This window comes from Marmota marmota, unplaced genomic scaffold (assembly GCF_001458135.2).
Source record: "Marmota marmota marmota unplaced genomic scaffold, marMar, whole genome shotgun sequence".
NCBI classification, from domain to species: domain Eukaryota; kingdom Metazoa; phylum Chordata; class Mammalia; order Rodentia; family Sciuridae; genus Marmota; species Marmota marmota.
Window position 1 is genome coordinate 6,583,008 of NW_026000241.1, and position 18,124 is coordinate 6,601,131.

An 18,124-nucleotide genomic window follows, 5' to 3' on the forward strand; every position below is an offset into this window, starting at 1 on the left:
CTGGAACCCACCCTCCCTGCCCGGGCGGCTAATTAAATGCAGGGCTGGGGGGAGGGGACTGCGCGCAGTTAACCCCTTCCCGGGTTAACCCCTTTCCCGCCGGCGCCCTGGAGGGGACTCTGGGCAGGGGAGGGGACTGGCTTTGGGCCGCTGGAATTTCCCCTTCCCCCGCAGGGCGCCCTTCTGGCCCTCGGCCAAGACCTGGGAAAAATGGGCAGATGGGTGGAGGCCAAGGCCCCACCGAGCTCTGCAGGGCTGGGCTAGACCTAGACCTCCTGATGGGAGCCCCAGAGCACAGTGACAGCCGGATAGGACAGCTAGTTAGTGACCCGGGGAGATAGAGATAAGAAATGAAGGAGATGGAGGAGAGAGGGGGACTAGGAGGGAGGAAAATTATAGGAGCCAGAGAAAGAGAGGCCCGGAGTGCCGGGAGAAAGCAGGTGAGAGGGGACAAGGGCCGGAGAAGGCAGGGCCAGCGGGTGACAGGACTGGGAGGACTGGGGCTCAGGGGTGACCCAGCCTCTGCTTAGCATGTATGAGGCCCGAATTCAATCCCCAGACCAAGACACAAACAAAATGAGACACATGATCGTTTTTTAACCAGATCCATGTTTTGCGAAGGGACCACAGCCCTTGGCCGAGGACATGACACCACCCCTTAGCAAAAAGAGGTGACCATATAAATATTTCTCTATGGCCAAGGTAAAGGGACTTAGCCAGGGCAGCACGCCAGGGCTGGGGGGACTCGGTGACTCCAGATGATCAGTGGGAGGTGGAGGCCCCAGTGTGGCCTGGAGGCATCAGGCAGGTGCCCTGGAGGAGGAGGCCATGGAGGTGACTCCAGCCCTGGGGCTTGGCCGCCTGGCCTGATTTGATCCCTGATTGCTGGTGTCTGATGGGGTCTTGTGGCCCCAATGGAGGGTCAACCCTGCCCAGGGAGCTATCGGTCTCCCCAAGTCCTTGCCCTGTTCCTCCAGCTCTGGGTCATGTTGGAGGGGCCAGACACGGGCACATCACCACCTGGTTGCCCAATCCCGAGAGGGAGGGAAAAAGTTTGGGGAGGGGATTCAGAGAGTCTTTGACATCAGCAGAGAGGGTACCTGGAAGATACCAGAGGGAAGGGGCTGTGGAGCTGGAAGAGCTTGTGCAAAGGCCCTGGAGTAGGGATTTGGGGAGTGTTGGAGGATTATCAAGGAGGGGTCCTGAGTCAGTCGGGTGAGCAGCGATGAGAGGAGGTGGGGTCACAGGGGTACCCCAATCCTCTACAGCCGGTAGAGAGTAGTTCAAGTCCTTGCCATCCCAGGTGGAGCCCGTGGTGTCTCTCCCTGCCTCGGTTTCCCCATGAGCATCCATGCCCCAGAGGAGACGGGGGGCTCAGGTTTGGGGATAGCTGCGTTACCACCCCCCACCTCTCCATACCTACTGTGGCTCCTTACTGAGGCCCCTCTCCCCTTCGCCCCCCCAACTGTAGCCACTTCTTCATATCTAGTAAGCAGATCTTGTCCTCATCTGGGGACCCCACCCTGTCCAATCCCAGGAGATGGAAGGGCTGCGAAGGGGGTGGGAGGGCAGCATGTGGTCCCCAGGCTGCCGGGGAACCCGGGCCCAGAGCTCTAGGCCCGGAGCTCGCTCCCCCTGCCCCTGCCAGGAGGCGGCTGTGGTGGTGGCTGCAGTGAGGGGGTGTGCCCAGGAGCACCCTGCAGGCCGAGTTGCCATGGTGACACTGACTCAGCGGCAGAGGCAGTAGCAGCATCTGGTACCCGCCGGCCGCCCCTGCCTGGCCTGTGCGCAGCACCTGCTCTGCCCACCCCACAGCCTCCACCCAGATCTTATGAGGCTACAGCGGAGAGCTGGGCCCCTGAGGCTGGCTTTGCTGTCCCTCCACCCACCACCGCACAGGCCACTGCCCAGGCTCCTGCTGGACGGTGGGAAATGCAGCTTCTCAGGGCCGTGACCTCGGCACCGAGTCTTCCTCCACCGTCCATTCATCTACCCACCTGCTCATCCATCCACCCACCCAGCCCATCCGCCCGTCCATTTCTCCATCCACATCCACTCATCTGTCCATCCCTCTGTTTACCCATTCATCCAACATCTATAGAGTGCCTACTGTATGCCCACACTGTTCTGGGTGCAGGGTGGTTGCCTGTGCTAGTGAAGTCAGAGTACCGCAGAGGGGTCTGGGGTGGGCTGCAAGACACAGCTGAAGCCTTCTTGGCCATTGGGGCCCAGATCTCAAGATGCTAAGTCCCCATCTCTTCCTTGGGCTCCCAGTCTCTCTCCCTCTCTCTCCCTGAGTCTCAGTCTCCCTGTTTCCCCACCTCAGAGTACATCTTAGACTCTTTCCCACAGCCTGCAGGCCCCATCTGTCCCTCTCCTCCCCTCTCCCCCCAACTTGACCTACTTCCAGCCACATCAGCTTCTGCCTACCTCAGGGCCTTTGCACGTCCCACTGCCTGGAAGATCTTTTGGTTCTTCACCTGGCATTTATGGTATTTCATTCTTGCTTTCCCTATTTTCTGTCTCTACTCCATCTTTAGAGTATAAAAGCCTAGGAGATGGCCTGTTTCCTTTTTGGCTTGTACCTTTATTTCCCCAAAGAAAAACTGTGCAAATGAGCATTTCATAGTGTATGACTTTAAAGCTGGGGGTGGGGATTAAGCACTTGAACTGCACCTAATCCTCAACATACACTCCCATCCAAACAGCCTGAACCTGAATGTCCCTCAGCAAAAGAAGGGTAAATACACGTGATCTGGGCTGGGAGGCAGCACAGTGGCACAGCGCTTGCCTTGTGGGTGCGAGGCCCTGGGTTCCATCCCCAGCACCGCAAAAACGAAAGGCAAAACTGTGGCCTGTCCTTGTAACAGAATATAATTCGGCCACAAGGAGGAATGGGGCCGGGCACCGTGGCGCACGGCTGTCTCAAAACTAAAAACTAAGACAGGGCTGGGGATGTGGCTCCATGGCAAAATGCCCCTGGGTTCAAAGAAGGAGGAATGGAGCCCTGGCCCATGCTATAGTGTGGCTGGAACCCAAAAGTGTCGAAAAATTGGAGGCTTGGGGTGTGGCTCCGTGGTAGAGTGCTTGCTTAGTTCCCTCCCCAGCACCAAAAAAAAAAAAAAGTTAATTTCATGTTGAGACTCTTAACCTCAGTTTTTACAAACAGGAACATTACATTTGAGATTAAAACTAAGGAAATCTTGCCACGGTGGCACACACCTGTAAACCCAGCAACCAGAGAGGCTAAGGCAAGAGGATAGCAAGTTCAAGGCCAGCATCAGCAACTAGCCAGACCCTGTCCTCAGGTAAAAATAACATAACAATGGCTGGGGATGGAGCTGGGGGAAGAGCGCCCTTGGGCTCAGTCCCCAGTACTGGGAGAAGGGAGGTGCATTCCTGCACCTGGGATCCAGCGGCTCCGGAGGCTGAGGCAGGAGGATGGCGAACTCAAGGCCAGCCTCAGCAACTCAGTGAGACCCTCTCTCTAAATAATATAAAAAAGGGCTGGGGGTGTGGCTCAGTGGCTGAGTGCCCCTGGGTTCCATCCCTGGTACCAAAGGGGGAAAAAAAAGCGTGAAATGTGTGGGTTCAGGGACCTGGCTCTGTCACCTGCCCAGGGAGGAGTGAGAAGGGAGGTCATCTTGGGGCACCTGCCACCGGCTTCCTCTGTCACCGCCACTTGCTGCCTTTCCACCACAGCTTGGGGCACCTGCTCCTGGGTCTGCACCTGCCGTGCTCTCCAGCCGGTGGCCTCAGAGGACTGAAACCCTGGGTCCCCGCTGATGGGCTGAAAGGCAGAAGGACCCTAGCCCTGGCCCCCACTTCCCCTCCTTCTGGTCTCCAGGAAGCTGAAGTGCTTGTGGTTGGCCACTCTTTGAGGCCACAGGGGCTACTGAGTGTGACCAGGAGGTTGATGATGGTGAGGACATTGGAAGTCATGGAGGGGACTGTCCACACACCCTGGGGAAGGAAAGGACCCCGATCTACATGGGGTCTCATGGTCAGTGGGTGGGCAAAGGGGTGGAGATCAGTCCAGCTGGGGACCTGCTTCAGGTCATCTTGTGAATACAAACAGAACATTTTTCTTTTTTTTTTTTTGTACTGGGGATCAAACCCAGGTCACTTACCCACTGACCGCATCCCCAGCCTTCTTATTATTTTTTTTGAGACAGGGTCTCACCAAGTTGCTTAGGGCTTTAATAAGTGGCTGAGGCTGGCTTTGAACCCTCGATCCTCCTGCGCAGCCTCCTGAGCCCTGGGATCACAGGTGGGCACCACTGCGCCTGGTACTATTTTTCAGTGCTTAAGGAAGAACTCTTGAACAGTACAGGTCTCCCTGGACAAGGTCACTGAGGCCAGGCCTTCTCTCCCCAAAAAGACTTCTGGGGTTTCAGAAAGGCTCGGTTGACAGGGCCCTGGAAAGTGTCTGAGTAGCTCCACAGCAACATGGAGACAGGGAGGCCAGGGCTCCTTCTGTTTGCTGGGGACATTCCACGGGCCGAGGGGCGTGGCGTGAAAGGTCCTGGCCCATGTGGTTCAGAAGAGAGAATAGGGAGGGGAAGACACTCAGGGACACGGAGATTATTTTTAGGCATTGAACGCAGCCCTGAAATATTTCCACGGCCACTCCCGAGAGCAAGCTAGGGTGACTATTTCGGTGCCTGGTTCCAGTGGAGGCGGGGCAGGGGTGAGTCACTGTGTGGCCAGAGGCTGGGCCAGGCCCCGAGGGTGTTCTCAAGGCAGAATCCTGGGCCTGCAAGGAGAATGCTCACTGGTCCAGGGTCAGGCTTCCAGTCACCAAGGACAGTGACCTGGCTATTGCTTCCATCCAGGGCTGGGCCAGCAGGGAAACCACCTTGGACAAGAAGAGCCTCTCACCAACCCCACAGCATTAGAACCAAGAATGTGTGGACACACTGCAGGTGTTCTCAAGTTGCCAGAGTGTTTCCTGCATTTATTGAACACCTGCTGTATACCAGGCTGGTCCTATGGTGGTTACCAGCATCTGTCCTGTGGGGGAAGCTGTGTGTCCCCTGCTGACCAGGGAGGAAACCATGGCACGTGGGTCACACCTGCCAGGCACCCTGAGCCTCTCTGATGCTGTAACCAGGAGAGTTATTTCTTTACTTTAGTTTTTGTGGCACTGGATGGAGCCCAGGGCCTCCTACGTGCTGGGCAAGCGCTCCACTCCCGAGCTCCACCCCCAGCCCAGGGGAATGCATTTTAGGCAGGAGCAGATCTCTGACCTCACCTGCCCGTCCCAGCCACTTCTGGACTCCTCATTTTGGGCCTGACACACCTAAGTCAGGAGAGGTCACTGGGTGCTCTGAATTCAAGAGGCAACAGAGGGAGGAGCTCTGGGGCGGCTGCAGAGGGAGCGGAGTGGGCTGTGTGACGCAGGGCAGGTTGCTCACCCTGTCTGTGCCTGGGCTGAGTGGCGATGCCTCCCCGGGGTGGATTCCAGAGCTGCTCAGCCCATACTTGGGGAGAGGTAAACACTGGCTGCTGTGGGCACCCGCTCCTGTCCCTGGAGCCTGTTTCTCTCTGTGAGGACCCTTGGAGGTGCCAGGTGAAGCGGCTCTGTAAACCCACAGGGACCAGCAGGGCGAGGCGGGGGCTGAGTGGCTCATCCTCATCCTCAGTGCCTGCTCGTGCCCACGCCTTGCTCCACGCCCACAGCAGCCCAGGGCTTCCCATGCTTGGGGCTTGGTATGACTGTGAGGCCCCCTCAGGGGCCTCTCCTCCAATCTGGGGGAGGAGGTCCCTCCCCAGCGTGCTGGACCCCATGGGCCTCTATCCTGCACCCTGGGTTGAGCCCCTGGTCTTGCCTGCTCTGGTCTCCTGATTTCTTGCCTCCAGCTGTTCTAGAAGGTTCCTATGTCACTCAGGGCCTGCCTCTTCCCCATTTCCTTTCCCTCTTGCTTTGCTCCCATCTTTGGGGAACAGGGCCTGGTCTGGGAAGTCCTTCTCCCAGATGGTTAGCTCCCTGGCCTCCCTCAAGCCTTCCCTAACCTCAGAAACCACCCTGGCCTTCCCTGGTCACCTGTGCAGCCGCCACCCTCCTCCCGGGCCTCAGTTTCCTCTTTCCCCAGCAGTTGGCGTGCCCGCGGCTGGCCCACGGTGGAAGGGGAGGGCTTCAGGGCGGGGGCTCTGCCATGCTGCCACTGCGTGGAGACAGGGCAGATGCCCCAGGTCCCCCTGGCGCCTGCCGTGGTCATCAGGCCGAGTTTACCCTCCACCAGCCTCTGTCCTCAGGGAGGGATGGCAGGGCACATTCACTGCCATGCCAGGATGCGCTGGGCCCAGGTCCAGCCACAGGGGCAGGGGCAGGGGCAGGGGAGGCGATGCGGGGGCAGGGGCTCTGGGCAGCATGGAAGCCCAGCAGAGCCCTGATGTCTGCTGTGGCCAGGTAAGGGAGTGGCAGGGGACACTTCCTACTGCTGCCCTGGGAGCCAGTCTCTGCACGTGTCCCTGAAACAGGCTGTGCCTCCTAGTGTGCAGGGGGTGGGGGTGGCCCTGCCCAGCTCAGCCTCTGGCTGAGTCACGCTGTGCTGCAGCGAGGGCGTATGCGTGGGCCTCTATGCCAGAAAGCCAGCGCCAGGGAGAAGGTCCTGGGGGCGGGTGAGAACCCCGCACAGGAGGGGCCCCTCTCTGGCCAGGTGACAGGGTGCAGACCCGGGCCCCGTGGACCAGCAGGAAGACGCGGAAGGTCTAGGTCAGGAGCTGGGCTGGTGCTTTTGGTTTCTCTTCTGTGCAGAGGCCGAGGCTCATCCTCTAAAACCAACCAGGAAGAGACAGAAACCTGGGCTGTGCTGACACCAGGCCCGGGAGGGGGCAGCCCTGGAGGCCCGTCTGCACCACCTCAGGAGGGGAGGCAAGGCCGCTGGGGCAGGCCAGGGCACTGTGCTCGCGTCACAGGGGAGAGGGGAACTGGGCTGGGAGCCTGGAGCTGCCTGGCTGGAAAGGTCAGAGCGGCTCCCGTGTCTGGCTACGCAGGCGAGAAGCCACGATTACGCAGATTACGCAGCCTGGCACCGGGGATTAGCCCCTGAAAGACCCACTAACTGATCCCCAGAGGCCAGTAAAAGGAGCCAGAGGCTCCGAGCGCTCTGGTTCAGCCTGGTGAGGGAGGCGACCCTGGGCAGAGCCCAGTGGGGAGGGGAAAGGCCTCCAGGGCTTCCTGTGAGCTTGACCCTGAGCTCCTGGACTCTATCAGGGCCTCACCCAAGAGCTGACCCCAGGGGCCTCTATGGGCTGGGAGTGGGGAGCCTCTGCCCTGCCCTAGGCCCCTGGGCCCTCAGCACAGGGGGGGACCATGCCAAGGGCTGCCTGTCTAGCAAGCAGGGGCCCCTGGGCTTGTCCGCTCTAGTCTAAGCCAGGGCCACGACAACTGTCCATGTCCCTGTGGAGGAAGATGGCTTTGTGAGGCTTGGGGCTGGCCTGCCCCAGACCTGCTGGCCCCATGACTCTACCTCCAACCCTCACAAAGTGCTGCTCTGTCACCACAAAAGGATTCCCACAGCACCAGGTCCCAAGAGGGCCACGGCCAGTGTCCTGGGCACCAGGCTAGAAGAATCCTAAAGGCAGAAACCTGTGAGACACAGGACCCAAAAGGTCCCAGAAGGACTGGACCCAGGGCAGCACCCCTTTGGCTTCAAGGCCCCTCAGAGCAGCTTCAACACGGAGCTGGGCAGAAAGCACCCGCAGGGACAGCTGACCGTGTCTGGGTGTCTGGCCCTGCGGCTCCTGCCTCTGCTTACAGAAGGAAAACTCGGGCAGACGACGCTACTGGAAGCATTTTTCCAAAGTGCTGACTCCATGTCTCAGGTGGACGCCACACACGGGGCAAGTCTTGGGATCGTGTTGAGTTCCTGCCGTGGCCGCGGCGCAGCTTGTCTCTTGGTGAACCCCAGGGTGGAGGTGCTGAGGAGCCGGGCACAGGGGGAGTCCAGGCCGCAGAGGTGCCATGCCTGGCTGCTGCCCAGGGCACTCCACCTCCACAAGCTGGGGGGACGAGCCCCGGCCGCCTCTCCTAGGACGGGAGAGACAGGAGCCCCTGTCCTGTGGAGAGGCTTCCCCTTGGTGACATGGGCCACAGCCCTGGAAGGGAAGTGCCCTCACGGGAGCTGATTTCCAGAGTCCGGGGACAGTGGACACAACACACTAGGTTACCTGGTGGCTCAAGGCAATGAGGGGTCGCACTGGTACTGAACTTGTTTTTGTTTTTATAACACAAAGAGAAAGGAGGCAAAGGGGAACAGGCTCTGCGGCATCCGTCCTTTGTCCCTGCTGTTTGGAAAGGCGACCTGGGGGCTACGTTCAAGACGACTGGGGGCTGCAGACAAAAACTCGCCTTTCTTGGGCTCGAGGGGCTGGAGGTGGAAGGCCGAGCCTCCAGGGCCCTTGCCGCACCTTCCCCTCCGCACCTTCCCCTCCGAGGGGGCTTCTCCCAGGACCAAGAACATCAGCGACATTCCCAACCGTACAACGACAACGTTGGTTTAAAAGACAAACAAAAAACCCATGGGGGGACTTCACCTAAAGAGGATCCCGCAATACAGCGCGCATTGTCCCCGCGCCTGGCTCTTCCCTCCTCTCCGGGCCCGGGAGCTGACAGCCACACCGCTGCCCGAGGCTTGGTGGGGAGGCGCTCACTGCTTGCCCGCCTGCCTGCCCGGCTTCTTTTCAGGTTGGCCTCGGCCCGTGCCAGGGATCCCGCCTCGGCCCCGGCCACCAAACACACCTGTGGGACAGAAAGAGGGGCTGTGGCTGGATCCCAGGGCCTTGGCCTCTGGTCATGTCACGGGACCCCTGAGCCTCAGCTGCAGCTATGAAGTAGGGACGGCAATCCTGCCCCCAAGGTCCTCTACCCAGGCAGAGCACCTGCCGCGCAAGCGAGGGTGGGTGCCTGAGAATGTTCTCCTTGTGACAAGGGCTGATATTGCCCCAGGGGTGCCAGGCACTGCTTCAGGCCCCCCACGTGCCCCAGTGCAGCCAGCTATGCAGGGCACACACACTCGAGCAGCCCAGCCAGAGCTCGGAACCCCAGGAAGGCTGTCGCCAACAAGTGCCATTCACTGAGCACCTGAGCCACATGCAGTGCCACTGTCGGGCCCCTCTGCAGAGCCTGCTGGGCTGGAGGCCCCGAACTGTGGTCTGGAGACAAGAATCCCCACCTCCTCTGGAACCCTCCACCTGTGAAGACAGGGTCATCCCGGCTTTGCTGAGACTCGGGAGTCCAGACTCTCGCCAGTGATGGGCCCTGGGCACTGTGGGGACAGAGGACAACGCCAGCACAAGCTGCTCGACCTCACATCTCAGCAGCAGAACCAACTCTGCTGGGCCGTGACTCCAGGGGTCCTGCTCCCCTCGCCCTCCTGCCCCTTCTCCCAGCTGCTCCTGACTATCTCATGAGCCTTGGCTCAGGGCTGGCTCCAGTGCCCTTTCCAGCTGCGGTCCCCCAGTGAGCTACTTGCACTCCCAGTGAACCCTGCTTTGCCGGGAGCCCTGCCAGGCATACAGGTGTCCTACAGTGGTGGACACAACCCAGGTGCCTCACGAGCACAAGGCTGGGAGGGGTGGGAGGGACAGGGTCCATGGGGCCTGAGCTGCCTGTGGAACAAACTGAACTTTATGCCAGACTCACAATCTCAGGCGGGGGAAGCGGCGAGGCCAGCATCCACCCAAAAGGGCACGGCTTGGCTTCCAGCAGAGTAGTCAGGGTTCCATGCCAGGCCTGAGCCAGCAGCCAGAGGTGGGCACCACCAGACTCTCCAGAGGGGAAACTGAAGCTCAGGGAGGCGACCTGTCACGCCCAGTGCATCTGCCACGTGGAGATGGCAGGACCCAGACAGCAGACAGGGCTGATTCCTAACGCCCCCAGCTGTGACCTGGGCAGCCACAGGGCTGGACCTCGAGCAGGGGCGCCCCACCACAGCTGTTCCCTGACAGGCGGTGCCAAGGACCACTGCCAGGAGAAGGCCCTGGCAGGTGGCAGGGTCAGTGGCGACACTCGCACCGTCAGCTGCTGCACAGACGAGCCCTGGCAGCCACTCTGTCCTGACGCAGCTCCCCGTGATGTCACCAGTCAAGAATGTCAACACCGGGCAGGACAGACACCATGTGCTCGTCCCCACACAGTGGGGAGGCCCTGGCACTGAGGGGGGCAGGGAGCCTACCTCGCCCAGCGCCCCCCATGCCGCGGCCTTTCTGCTGCTTCTGCTGCTGCAAGCCACCGCGGCCCCGGCCCTTGGCCACCACCTCCTCCTTGACCATGTCGATGATCTCGTCGGGGATGCGCAGGTACTTGATGGTGCTGCCTCGAATGTAGCACTCGGGCATCCGCCAGAACTTGTCCCCATCCTGTGTGAGGAAGAGGTTGGGGTCACTCACCTCTGCAGGCCCAGTCCTGGTAGGGGTCTCAGACCCGCTCGGGGGGGCGGTCCCATGGGGGCTCAGCTGGCCGGGACGTCATCTGTTCCCACCTCAGGGAGCTCTGGTCCCCCATGGAAGCTGCGGGAGGGGTCCAGCCTCCAGGAGGGCTCTCTCCCGACTCCCAGCTCCATACTGAGGAGGGACCCGAGGCTGCAGGAAGACAGCCTCTCCGGTCCTGGGCCTGGCTGGTGGGATGGGGTTCCCCCAGGCTGGGACGGCACCCTCCCCAGTCTAAGCCAAGGCTCTGCCAATCTGAGCTGAAGCTTTTTATCTGCAGCCCAAAGCCCAGAGGGGTGAGGGGTTCCCCGACACCAAATGCTGCCCCAGCCCCACCTTCCACGTGGGACCCTCTCTATAGGCCCCCACTCCTTCATTCACCCAAGACGGATCTCAGCAGGGCTGAGCTGGGCACAGAGACAAAGGGCAGTACCACAGTGACCCTGTACGGTTCGTGAAGAGGGTGGGTGAGGACAGCTTTCAGTGATGCCAGTTTTTTTTTTTTTTTTAAAGAGAGAGAGAGAGAGGTGGGGGGAGGGAGAGAGAGAAGGAATTTTTTAAAAAATATTTATTTTTTAGTTTTCGGCGGACACAACATCTTTGTTTGTATGTGGTGCTGAGGATCGAACCCGGGCCGGACGCATGCCAGGGGAGCGCGCTACCACTTGAGCCACATCCCCAGCCCAAGTGATGCCAGTTTTCAGAGAAGCCAACTGAGGATGGGGAGCAAAATGAGGTCTAAACCCTCAACGTCAACCCTGAGGACCCAGCAGCCAACTGCCTCCCACAGCAGGACACACCCAGCAAGCACTGGCCTGCCCTTCCCTGTCCCCCTCCCCCTGCCCTGGGGCTGCTTCTATCAGATGAGTTCAGCCCCATTTCCCAGCCCCGCCTGTGGACAGATGCAAACCCTCCCTCCCTTCACCTCCAGACAGCAGACCACAGCAGCTTCCTGCTGGCGCCTCACCCCGGAACCACAGAAGAGGTCCAGGTCCCCAGCATGGCTGCAGAGGTCTGGGGCCAGCCTTGCTGGCTGCCCGCCCCCCAGCCCTTGCCACTCTTTCCACAGGGAGCACATACCTAGGTTGCTCCCAGGGCTTCCCACGTGCTGTCCCTGCCTTTCCTCTCCAGATAGCCCTAGCCCTCAGCAGTCCCCATTGTCCCAAACCCTCGGTTTCCTGTCACCCACACTCCTTGGTGCTTAGGTCTGTCTGGTCCAGCCAGTGGAGGGACCTGGCAGGGACAGATGGGCTGCAAGGGCACCATGTCTTCCCAGGAGCACAGGAACCTCCCAAGGTCTCTGGACATTCACTCTCCTGGGGGGGTAGCGGGCTCCTCCTGACCCCCATGACCCATGTTCTCCCTTGAACCCATGTTCTCCCTTTCTTACTTTACCCCCAAAGACGTCTTTTTCCTGACAAGAGCTCACATCTTCCCTGAATGTGTATCTGCTTTCCAAAACAAATGAGTAGGTGTTTCTGGGGAAAAGAAAGAAGAGGGGGTGGGAGGCCACGCCCTCCCAGACACACACGCCTTCCGAGGAAGCTCAGGGTGCAGGCTGCCTGCGGTGCTCGGCTCCCTCGGCCTGAGTCCCGTCCTTGTGTGGATGGAGAGTTGGGGACCTGGGCACAGGGCCTGGTTAACAGCAGGGAGCCCACAGCCTCCCACCTCCCCAGGTTTCCAGCTCCGAGGGTCTCCACATTGTGTGCCTGCCACCGAGGTGGGCGGGGCCCGCAGTCTCGCCGACCTCCTGCCCACTGCGGGTGCTGGGGCAGGGCTGCTCAGGGGAAGCCCAGCGGCCCTCTGAGCAGGTTGCGGAGGCCTGACCAACCCCGGGGATTATCCAGCCTGCGCTAAGGGCACAGAACCTGGAGGCGTCAATAGCACACTAGGGGCTCTCGCCCTTTGACACACGGTGATTCCAAGGCCTGAAGGTAGACAAGAGCTGCCAGCTACACACAGAATGACACAGACACACAGTGTGGCCATTCACATGGCACTGTCCATCACAACTAAGTGGACACATCAAGACCCGCTGAAGAGCATGGCATGAAAACCAGGAGGCACTACTAGCAGCCCACCACAGAACCCCCACCCAGGGCCCCCACCCAGTGCTGACACAAGAAGCCTGTCTACGACAGAGGGGCCACCCTGTGCCTGCCCATCCAGATGAGAGATGGCCCCCTTCTGTTTTTGTTGGTGTTGGGGATGGAACCCAGGGGCGCTTAACCACAAAGCCACACCCCCAGCCCTTTTTATATTTTATTCAGAGACTGGGTCTCACTAAGTTGCCTACGGCCTCGCTAAGTCGCTGAGGCTGGCTTGGAACTCACGATCCTCCTGCCTCAGCCTCCTGAGTCTCGGGGATGACAGGCATGCGCCACCACACCTGGAAAATGGCCCCCTTCTTACATTCTACTGTCTTCTGTCAAGGTGAGTCCTGGGTGACACTCTTGTTCTCCCCTCCACCACTTCCTCCCCCAAACTATGGGGAGGACACAGATCAGCACAGGTTGATGGGAAGGAGCAGCTGTCCCCACCCGTCCTTCTTGTCAGTGCCATCTGGGTCATGTCAAGAGTGGTGGAGGCCTGGTTTCCCTGGGGAGCAGTCTCCCAGCCCAAACTCGCCAAGCGCTGCTCCCAGTGAGGCACTTCCTGGTTCAGGGACTGGCCAGAGGCTCGGGGCCATTCGGCCTTGGTGCTGCCCCCCGCAGTGGCTTGGACATTTCCTGACACGTGGCCCCTCAGAGTCCAGACAGCATCCACAGCTGAAGGCAGCAGAGGTGGACAGGGAGGGTCAGTCCTCCCATGGAGGTAGCTGCCCCTGTCACACAGCCATGCATGTGCCGTAAGTGCCCCCAGGCCTAAGTCCTTCTAGGCCAAGGGTGGCCCCCACAGACAGTGGCCGACGCAGGTGGGCAGAATGACGTGGGTGGTCAGCACCCGACAGGGCAGCTTTCCTGTGCCACAGGTGTAAGGCCCAGGTGCTTCAGGGACTCAAGGCCTGGCCAGACGCTGTCCCACCACTCCTCCCCGCCCTCAGCAGTAGCTGAAGGTTCCTGTCACCCTTCCACAAGGCCCACGCAGGGCTCCCGCCCACTGGGAAGTGAGAATGCTGGGTGGCAGCGTGCACTCCGGATGCTGCGCCCACCCAGTCCCCACCCCACGACAGTGCTGCCGGCTCGAAGGTGGCCCTTGCCAAACCGCTCGATTGGTGCACGGCCTCCGCCCTCCCTGCCACCTCCCCCACCGCTTCCAGGGATGGCCGGGCCCTCACCCTGGACGTGCAGATCACCTCCCGCAGGTTGATGTTCATCCAGTTGTCACAGCTCACCAGGTGCCCATTGTACGTCTCCCCATTCTTGAGCTCCACCAACTAGAAGGGAAATGGACGATGGTCACTGGCCCCAGTCCCACTAGCAACCACCGCCAGGGCCTTGTTGGGACCCCCGCAGGGCAGGGCTGCAGCACCAGACCCCAGAGTGGTCCTTCCTGAGGACAAGCTCGGCTTGCTCTGCACACCATGGAGATGACATCAGACCTTCTATGAGGACAGTGACTTTTTTTTTAATATTTATTTTTTAGTTTTCAGTGGACACAACATATTTATTTTTTATTTTTATGTGGTGCTGAGGATCGAACCCAGCGCCCCGTGCATGCCAGGCGAGCGCGATTCCGCTTGAGCCACATCTCCAGCCCCAGGGGACAGTGACTTTTATTTGATTAAAACTTACTTTTTCTTTCTAGATGGCCTTTTTTTGGGGGGTGGGGTACAGACAATTGAACTTGGGCATTCGACCCCTGAGTCCCATCCTGAGCCCTATTTTGTATTTTATTCAGAGACAGGGTCTCACTGAGCTGCTCAGCACCTCGCTTTTACTGAGGCTGGCTTTGAACTCGCCATCCTCCTGCCTCAGCCTCCTGAGCCGCTGGGATAACAGGTGGGTGCCACACACCCGGCTCCAGATGGCCTTTTTTTAAAAAAAAGCCTTTATTTGTTCTTTTTAGATATACACGACAGTGGAGTGTGTTCTGACGTATCAGGCAAACTTGAAGTCTAACCTCCCCTTCTTGTGGTTGTCCACAATGTGGAGTGACACTGGTTGTATATTCATATATTCATTAAAAAAAAAAACTTTTAAGCCCAGTGCAGCAGCGAATGCCTGCAATCAAACTGCAATCCCAGCAATTTGAGAGGCTGATGCAGGAGGGTGGCACATTCAAGGCCAGCCTCAGCAACTTAATGAGACCCTGTCTTGAAATTAAAAATAAAAAAGGCTGGGGATAGAATTCAGTGGCATGCACTTGCCTACCACCCCCCCCCCATTTGTGGTCCTGGGGTTCAAATCCAGGAGTCAGGAGCACAGGTTAGGGTCAGGAGCACAGGTCAGTGGCAGGGCACATGCTTATCAGGCCTGAGGCCCTGGGCTCAAGTCCCAGCACCACAAATAAATCAAATTAAATAAATAAAACTTCATATTGGGGGGCTAGGATTATCGCTCAGCGGTAGAGCACTCGCCTAGCACGGTCGGGACCCGGGTTCGATCCTCAGCACCTCATAAAAATAAAGGCATTGTGTTGTGTCCATCTACACCTAAAAAATAAATATTAAAAAAAAAACTTCATATTGAATAAATATTTAATAAAAATATTTTAAAACTTAAAAACAAAATTTAAAAATAGGGATTAAAGCCAAGATGCACTTAACCACTGATTTTTAAAATTTTTATTTCTTTTTTGGGTACCAGGGATTGAACTCAGGGCACTCAACCACTGAGCCACATCCCCAGCCCTATTTTGTATTTTATTTAGAGACGGTCTCACTGAGTTGCTTAGCACCTTGCTTTTGCTGAGGCTGGCTTTGAACTCACAATCCTCCTGCCTCAGCCTCCAGAGCTGCTGGGATTATAGGTGTGCGTCACCGCGCCTGGCTATGTGGACTTTGGTGGCCTGGAAATGCTGTTCCTCACAGCAACAATAATTGCCTTTTTTGATGTGGTTTGAGGACAAAGGTAAGTAGCACATCATTCTAAATATGCTACTGCTGGGGAAAGGCTGAGACTGAAAGAAAAAAAAAAAAAAAAGAATCACAGTGGGGGGCACTGCTCAGTGGCTAGCAGGTACCTAACACGCACAAGATGCACAAGACCCTGGGTTCCAGCCCCAGCACCACCAAAAAAAAAAAAAAAAAAAATCAACTGTGATCTCTGCCCAAGAGAAACAATATGAATAAAGATGTGTATTTGCAATGACACTATTTGCAACAGCGCAAGAGTGGACATCGTTAGAAAGCCCATTAACAGATAAATGTGTGAACACAATGTGGTCTGCCTACAATGGAATGTCATCTGGCCACAATGGAGCACTGACACTATCACAGGGTGAACCTCAAGAACACAATGTCCATGAAGGAGGCCAGACACGAAAGGCCACATGTTCTCCATCCCATGTTCATATGGAATGTCCAGAACTTGTGCACCCGGAACAGAAAGCAGATCAGTAGCTGTACTAGGCTGGGGAAGGGAAATGGAGTGACTGCTAATGGGGACAGGGTCTCTTCTGGGGGCCACGAATGTTCTTCCCAAGCTGTGCGTGTGCTAACGCCAGTGCGTTGTATGTTTCAAGGCAGACACCAGGGTACGTGCCGAGGCCAGGCCTGAGGGAGCTCCAGCAGCAAAGGAACACACAGTGGAGCCGGCTCCTCTGTGTGGCGTGTTGGTTACACTTGAAGAAAAAAATGTAAAAGAGAAACAGCTCACTGATGTGGACAGCGGCCACGTGTATTATTGAAGACAGAAGTAGTTTCGGGAGCAAAGTCCGTCCCCTGATTCCCTTATGTCTGCAGGGGCTGAACCCAGTGGTGCTCCACTACTGAGCTGCGCCCAGGCCATTTTTATTATTTTGAGAGAGGATCTCGCTAAGTTGCCCAGGCTGACCTTTAACCAAATTCTCTTGCCCTGGCTGCTCAAGGGACGGGGATCACAAGCTGCCACTGCGCATGGCAGCATGTGCCACCTTCCTAAGGAGCAGAAACATCTTGGGTGTGAACATAGTTGGGAGGGAAGAGAGAACGAGCCTTGGTGTTCAGACAAGCAGGAAATCCCCCATCCAGAGGGGCCTGTCTCCACCCTCAACATGTCCCCTCTGAACAGGCCACCTTAGCCCAGCACCTACTCACCATGGGGTGGTTCTGAGCTGTCTTCAGCAGCGATAAGGGAAGCTGCAAGGCAAACAAAGTCACGTGACTTGTCTGACCAGCACCCCCAATGCCCCTTGGGAGTGCAGGAGCGAACCTGGACCACCCCAAACGACAGCGCCTCTCCTCCCTCAGCCCACCCCACCACACACACCCACCTCTTGGACCAGGAGTCTCATGCCCTCCCCTCACAGAGGCAGCTGCCACCTGGCCTTGGTGCTGACCGTTCTGGTCATTTCTTCACAACTCTTGCTACATTTACCCACACCCAGTGCAGAGCAGGGCCCTGCCTTAGGGTTTACAGACAGCATCACAACACGGGTCCCTGTGTCGCCTGCATTTTCTACTCGACCACACGGTGTCCGAGATGCCTCTGCGCCTGTGACTGGCCTCTGCATCAGGGGTACCCAACCAAATGCAGATGGAAAATATTTGAATAAAATTGTGTCTGTACTGGAGACATGGATTTTGTTGTTATTACTCCTCAAACAACACAGCAAACCAACTCTGCACACAGCATGGCAGCCGCGCGGGGTCTCCTGACTCTAGGGACCCGAGCACCCACGTGGGTCTGGGTGTCCAGGAGAGGCCTGGAACCCGCCGCCTGGGTGTACTGAGACACCACGCTTATACCTGGGGCTGCAGCCACCACCACCCCAGCCCAGGACCATTTCCCCTGCCCGAGACAACCGGACGGGATGGAGACGGGGATGCTTCAGTGCGGAGGCCAAGGAACTTGCTGAATGGCAGGCAGCTGGGAAGATACAGGCCCAACCTGACCCTGTCTGCCCCAGGTTGGCCTAAGCCCACGCCCCACTGGCCCACAACTGACTCTGCCAGGCCCTATTGAGGGGTCAACCCCAACCTGAAGTGGACACATCTGAGCTGGGGGTTCAAAGATATTCACCAAAGGAAGGCAGAAGAATATTCCAGAAAAAGCCTGCTTCTTTTTGCAGGCAATGGCAGACAACAAACAGATGGAATCTTTACACACACACAGATAACTCGATTTTTCCTTTTTCTATTACTACTGAATTCCTCTTTCATGACAAATATGTAATATTTTTGTTTTGAGATGGGGTCTCGCTATGTTCCCAGGCTGGGCTCAAGCAATCCTGCCTCAGCTGCACAGGCAGCTGGCACCACAGGCACATGCCCCAGTACCTGGCCTGGTAGTTTGGTGTTTTTGTTTTTCCTGGTGTTGGGGCTGAACCCAGGGCCCCAGGATCTCAAGCACTAGGCTCTACCACTGAACTCCGCCTCCAGCCCTTGGTAGTATTTTTATAACTGGGGGGAAAAAATCAGCTCTTTTCATTTTAGAAACACAAAGAATGACTCATTCCCTGGGGACTGCCTCTGGGCTTCCAGAAAGAAGGGTGACTCAGGTGGCAGTGCCTGGGTCCAGAGTCCATCCCAGTGTGGTCAGGATGAAGGTTCTGGCTCTGAGGGCCCCAGGGCTGAGAAAACACCTCACAGAAGACAGGGCTTCAGTGC

General features: G+C 57.9%; 1 protein-coding gene and 1 long non-coding RNA gene across 3 annotated transcripts in view; one reads left to right on the forward strand and one right to left on the reverse strand.

The window, feature by feature from the left end:
• Positions 1-8,208: 8,208 nt before the first annotated feature.
• The window catches only part of Lsm4 (LSM4 homolog, U6 small nuclear RNA and mRNA degradation associated), a 14,237-nt gene continuing 4,321 nt past the window's right edge, over positions 8,209-18,124 (reverse strand). For both annotated transcript variants that reach the window (XM_015489261.2, XM_048795472.1), the window contains exons 2-5: positions 16,613-16,654; positions 13,712-13,810; positions 10,182-10,365; positions 8,209-8,746 (exon numbers count right to left, since the gene is read on the reverse strand). In XM_015489261.2, coding sequence (XP_015344747.1) covers positions 8,655-8,746; positions 10,182-10,365; positions 13,712-13,810; positions 16,613-16,654 — 417 coding nt within the window. In that variant the 3' untranslated portion in view covers positions 8,209-8,654. The remainder of the gene's footprint in view (positions 8,747-10,181; positions 10,366-13,711; positions 13,811-16,612; positions 16,655-18,124) is intronic.
• LOC125613825 lies at positions 12,810-14,412 on the forward strand. Its single transcript, XR_007344420.1, has 2 exons — positions 12,810-12,867; positions 13,406-14,412. It is a non-coding gene; the product is annotated as an uncharacterized LOC125613825 (long non-coding RNA).